Source organism: Xiphias gladius, chromosome 22 (assembly GCF_016859285.1).
Source record: "Xiphias gladius isolate SHS-SW01 ecotype Sanya breed wild chromosome 22, ASM1685928v1, whole genome shotgun sequence".
In the NCBI taxonomy this organism is placed as follows: Eukaryota; Metazoa; Chordata; class Actinopteri; order Istiophoriformes; family Xiphiidae; genus Xiphias; species Xiphias gladius.
In genome coordinates, this window is record NC_053421.1 from 30,176,323 (window position 1) to 30,182,576 (window position 6,254).

The 6,254-nt window shown below is 44.3% G+C and overlaps 1 protein-coding gene across 1 annotated transcript in view; it reads left to right on the top strand.

Annotated features, from left to right (window-relative positions):
* Positions 1-3,056, top strand: part of pogzb (pogo transposable element derived with ZNF domain b) — a 22,365-nt gene extending 19,309 nt beyond the window's left edge. The window contains exons 18-19 of the mRNA XM_040118400.1: positions 79-115; positions 350-3,056. Of these exons, the coding sequence (XP_039974334.1) occupies positions 79-115; positions 350-2,228 (1,916 nt within the window). The 3' untranslated portion in view covers positions 2,229-3,056. The remainder of the gene's footprint in view (positions 1-78; positions 116-349) is intronic.
* Positions 3,057-6,254: the final 3,198 nt, after the last annotated feature.

The window sequence follows — 6,254 nt, forward strand, 5'->3', positions numbered from 1 at the left end:
CTGCTCAGTTCTGTAACTGTAAAGAAACTGATTTATTAAACTTTGCAATTAAGGATGCATGTTTAATGTTTTTAACAGGATCAACAAAAGTTGGATTTCTCAAGGACAGAATGAGGTAATCAGGTCACTAAATATGTTCACACATCTAATTTACTAGTTTTGTTGTTAATTTTGGAACACTTGTTTGTCTGTGATTTTTGAAGATTTGAACGAAACAAGAGTCCAGTAACTGTTTTGTCTTCATGTCTGAAATGTATTTATCGTTCTCTGTGTTTTGTTAGAAGTTGTTGCTGTGCCTTTGTCTTTGGAATAATATTGACAAATGTACATTTGATTCTTTGTGCTGCAGTGGATCAGTGGAGGTTGACGAGGTTGAGGACAACATGGACGAGGCCATGGCTCCCGTTGAGGACATGGACTTTTCTGACGATGAGAGAGTAGATGATCTGGATGACATTGATGAAGAAACCGAAGATATTAAGGAAGAATTTATCAAAGAAGTAAAACATCCAGTGCCTCATCTGCCATCAACAACAAACAGCCATGCCCAATCAGCGACCGTGTTGTCTGCCTCCAAAGAGCGTGATGATTTCCTCACCGCCCGTCAGCTGAGGATCGCCCTGTTCGCTCTGTGCGACGGACTCCGCCAAGCCTCAAGGGTCTTTTCAACTGACACCCAGCTCATCCGGACGTGGCTGAAGGAGGCCAAGAAGCGTTTGAAGCAAACGGAACAGGAACAGAAAGTCCATGCTGACGGTGGGGATCGCATGGTGGCCTGGGTGCTGTCCATGCGTGAACAGCAGCTTCCGATCACAGAAAGCAACCTCTTCCACAAAGCCTCCACACTGAAGAAGAAAGGAGGTTTCAGCGACTCCTTCCGCATCTCCTACGACTGGGCGGTAAGCTTCATGCTGCAGTACCGGCTGGGCGTAAGGAGCATCGGCAATGCAGCCACACTGACTCGCACCCTGCCAGCTTCCCTGGAGGCCAAAGTCAAGTCTTTCAGGGAGTTTACCCAAAAGATCATACAGGTTCACAAGCTTTCAGATAGCACTGTCGCTGCAATGGACGAGTTGTGTCTCTTTGTGGATTTAAGGTTAGTCCAGGACAAGTCTCGCTGCTCAGAGGCCCTGGAACTCACGGGGTCTTTACCTCTGGTCACCGTGTACCTGACAGCGCTGGCAAATGGTACCATGTTGCCGTCTCTGGTGCTGGCGAACAGGCAGCTGGCTGAAAAAGTCCTGCCAGAGTTCGTCCTGGTGGAGGCCGGCCCAGAGAGTCTCTTAGTAGAAGAAGCCTTGGATCTCTGGACTAACAAGGTCTGGCTACAGCACGTGTCCGGTCTAACTCTGCCCAGTAAATCAATGCTGATCTCGGACCGACACCGGGAACACATGGGAGATCAGTTCCTTACTTCCATCAGTGGGTCAGGTACCCTCCCAGCAGTGATTCCTGGAGGTTGCTGCTTCTGTCTTCAGCCTCTGGAGGTTTGTGTGAAGCCGGTTCTGCAGCGCTTCATGCTGTCGCGCTGGGCAAAGTTCACGGCAGGAAACCCGAAAGAGCTGGAGGAGACGTCACCCCACCGGCTCCAAGCAAATGTTGCCCAGCTGCTGGTTGACTGGGTGGTTGAGGCCCTGACGCACTTGAACAGGCTGCCCCAGGTTTGGCAGAAGTCATTTAGGCTGACGGGTCTTCTTCTGAAAGAGGAGGGGGAGAAAGGGGAGGATGAAGCGGCAACAACAAGTCAGACACCAGAGGAGATCCAGTTGGACCTCCTTAAGACCCTGACGGAGATCCTGCTGGGTGCTGAAGCTCTGGAAGCCAGTTCTCCTGATCTGCTGGAGCTGGAAGACGAAGAGGACACCAAGGAGGAACAAGAAGGAGGGCAAGGAAAAGAGACATCAGAGGGGAAACAGAAGGACAAAGACGAGACAAAGAAGGAGGTGACAGAGGAAAGAAAGGAGAGAGGAGATAAAGGGAAGAAAACAGAGGAGGAAGGAAGGCAAGAGGACATGGGGAAGGACCTAAAAGATGAGGTTAAGATGATAGAGGAGGACAGCGAGGAGGAAGGAAAGGAGACAGAGGATGACAGAAAGGAGATGAACAAGGAGAGACGAGAGACCAGGATCGTGATAGGAGAGGAAGTCGGGGATGAGTGGAAGATAAAAAGCCGCACAGAGGGTGTAGAGGCTGACGGAGAGGAGGATGGCAGGATGGACAAGAGCTGAACAGACGATGTAGACAAGGATAAAGGTCTGTAAACACCTGACCAAGTCGTCCCCGAAAAGGTGTCTGAAGGGACTTTTGGGTTAACTGCCAGGCTTTATCTCATCTGACATTCGCTGAAGCTCGAAAACCGAACTTTTGGTGGTTGGGGTGTAGACATGGGGTGGGGTTAAGGTGGGACAACAAGCAGCAACCAGCCCAGCTGAGTGCGAAAGGCTACGACATCTGTCAATCAAAGGAAACCCGCCTATTAACGTACCTTTCTTCATCTGGACTTAAAGCTCTGGTCTGCTACAGGTGTGCTGTTGAGTTGTGCCCCAATATCCCAGGTTTGTGTTTGAATTAAGATCGGATAAGCTCAGCTACAGGATCCAGTCCAGGTGGAAGGTGGACATGATAATGTAGATATGACAATGGACCACAATCCTGGACGTAGGTCAAACAGAGAAAGACTGACAGTAGAAGAAGCCCAGTCAATCTGCTGAGAGCTGAACCTGTGTCAGAACTGTCCTGACTTTGTAGAGAGACGTTGGAGGTGTTTCTCGTTCAACACAGCAGCATCTAGTGGACGGTAGACGAAATGCAGTTTTATGCACCGGAGCTGTGGTGGTTGTTGCTTGTCTGGGACATTAGTCATGTGCTACAGTGAAGAAGCCAGCGGGCAAGAGGTTGTTGTTGGCTTGGGTTGACTTCACAGACAGAGGCAGGAACACACCACATGACGTAAAGTCAGATTGTAATCCTGATTGGGTCACTGGCTGTCGGAAACAGCGGAGTCACCACGTGTCTGGTTTTGTTTGGACGTTTTGGGATTAAAATACCGGCCTTAACGAGTTGTCGTGTTTCTGTCATTGACTTTTACAGATGAGACAAACTCTGAAGATGATCATGTAGCTGCAGCCGGTTAATAACGGCAGTATTTCTAAAAGTATGTTAAATTATTGTGGTGTTTTGCTGCCTAAACGGTCAAGTTGAGAGAAGTCAAAGCTCCGCCCCCAGAGCAGCCAATCAGCCAATCAGCATGTCCATCCATCTGTCTGACAGGCGGATGTTTACATTTGTTGAGGTCCGTTGGAGGTTTCCCAGCATGCCCAGGGTGGTGGTTAACAAACGAAGTCAAAACACATTCAAATGTACAGTTGTGGTTGAGAATATTAGTTTTGTGTTAAAAATTCAGACAATGAATTATCAAATAATTCACCCAGAATGGTTTTCATTCTGTCGTATTAATAAATTTCTATCACATCTAGAGGTTATTTGGTCCAGCATAAAAAATAAATATAAATAACAAACCGAGCCATTTCAAGTTTTAACTTGCAAATTTCCTGAGCCCAAAGAAAAGCACGAAGTCAACATAGCACAAATATTTACCTATGACAAAAAACCCTGAATGTCAAATTACAGCCAGTGAAAAGTACAAACATTTGCTATTCTCAAAAAAATATTAAAGATGAAGAGTAATATAATATCTTTACATTTTTATATATCTGCAACGAATAATAGCACACCATAAAAAAGTTTCAAGGAAATTAAAATAATCCACCTCAGGAAAAATATCCAGTCAAAATATCTTGAAACATGGGTTTTTCAGCTCTGAAGCTACATTTAGCCAAATCTGTGGCTCTGTAACGTCTAGATGTGACAGAACTGTCGTAAGACAACACAGAATCAAAGGTCTGTTGCAACAAAGTGAAAACTAGTGGAGAAATTAATTTTTGGAAACTAAGGATTCTTCGTTTTTATTAATTTGATAACTGTAAGACATTGGGCAACAACTATTTACATGACCACATGTTCTAAATGATCCTGATGGTTTCTGGGATGTTCGGTCCAAATTTCAACCCAGTCCAGTGAAAAATAAGTGACTGGTGAGGCTGAGAATACAAAGAATCACAGGAATGATGAACTTTAGCTCCGAGGGCCTAATGTCAGACGTTCATAACTGAAACAGAGCTGTAGGACTCTGCTATTTCCTCTGAATTTAATAGAAGTTTTTACACAAATCGCTGACATGAACTGGGAGGTCCCAGGTGAGCTGCTACGGAACGACCCGTTGACGAGGAACCTTAAGTGTGGTTATTAAAAAATTGTGACTGAGTTATGAGACTGAACGGGGCATGTTACACCTGTTGGACCCTTTTTTTACCCCCCAGGAGTATGGGAACATGAACGCAATCCATTAAAAGAGATTAAAACAGATTTTGGCAGGATATTACAAACAGGGCGTTAAACCCACAGACAGAACGTAAATTCAGCCTCAACGAGGCTAAAAAAAGTTAATCATGAAAACAAGTGATAAAATCTTGTGTCAAAGACGCATTAAAGGGAATCAATGAATGAGTCATAAAAGACGCTGGTTGTTGGACATAGTTCATGATGTAAATATCACGGGATCAAAAGGTCGTCGTAGTTTATCATATGATGATATCTCCTCATTACTGCCACCGCAGCAACGGAGGCATCAGATGTACATTTACTCGGCGGTGCATCAGAAACCTCAGCAGGGACCAGGGTGAGTCGGTGGACAGGACACGGCAGCAGAGATCATTGGCTGTCACCTCTCAGTGTTGTATGACGGGGGGGATGTCTGTAGGCTGATTGGCCGGTCTGGAACGCGTGGGTTAGTTTTTGTGGTGGACCAGTGCTTAAATGACTTATTCCTTTCTTAAAAAGCTTCATTTCATCATGAAGACTGAAGATGTTCAGAAACAGTCACGTGACCCGGACCTGGACCTGGACAGACGTGAAGATGATGAATGTTTTTACTTTAACTGTACAGATGAAGTTGGATCCTGCAGATCACGTTTGATCAGACAGGAAGCTGCGAGGGTCGCGGCTCCTCCTCAGACTGTTTTTATTCCTGTCCAGCCGATCCAAGATGATGTTTGACCTCAACACGTCTGATCCCACAGGATACATTTTGTTGTTTTGGTGCTGATGTACATATCAACATGAATTTAGATGCTGTTCCTCACAAATAAAATCCAAACCTTGTTCAGATGTGGATTGTTTTTGGTGTATTCCATTTATCTGTCAGTGACCATGAACATGAACGTTGGTCTCAGAGACGAGAGATGAACCAGATTCAGATACGAGCTGGTTTCCTCCTGCGGGTCCACACGAGCGCCGATACAACCCCCCGCCGTTAATACAAACATTGTGAACAGTAAATCAGTCAGACATTGCAACAGTACACCCCACGCTATGCAGATGAATAAAAATATGAATACAGATACTGAACGTTGGCTGCTGGTTTCTTCACATCCAGGCAACGATATGAAAAGTAAACCCGATGAATCTCTGAAGAGTTTAAATAGTTTTTTGTTTGCACACATAAAACAGATGTGACAGGAGGAGAGGTCAAGAAAAAAACCCAAATCAAGGTCAGGAAAAAAAACTAAACTAGTATCTCAAGCGAGATTTAGCAGAATACAGAGAAAATAAATGATAAAAAACAAAATGAACAAAATAATGCATCAAATCAGCTGATAATAAATTTACAAAGCAAACGTATATGAAAAGCATTAGATAAGAACTTCATGTGACAACAGTTTCTTTGTAAAATTTTCAAATGATATGTTTGTATAGTGTAAATTTGTCCATGATGAGAAAATTAGCCGTGTTTGGTTTTAGAGAGATCAAGCTTCCTGGTTTATATACAAAGCCACATATCTGATGAACATTCTCATCATAAACTGAAAAGTTATGACATGAATAAATTCCCAGATTTCAACATGTTGTATTTATGAAGTAAATTGCATTGGATAATAGGCTTAAGTGTATCACTGACCGGAGACCAGCATGAAAAAAAAACATTAGAAATTTAGCCTGAAAAGATCTTTGGAGTCTGATTAAAAAACTGTCTCTGACCCAATAAATGTATGGTTCTCTCATTTACTCTGAGACAGTGACAAGTTGTTGGTGTTTGAAGATCTGCAGATAATCCTCCCGTCTGAACTTTGACCCGAGCCTGAGGTCGAACTCTTCGGTCACAGCAGAAATCAGCGGAGGGAGATTCCTGTGTGACA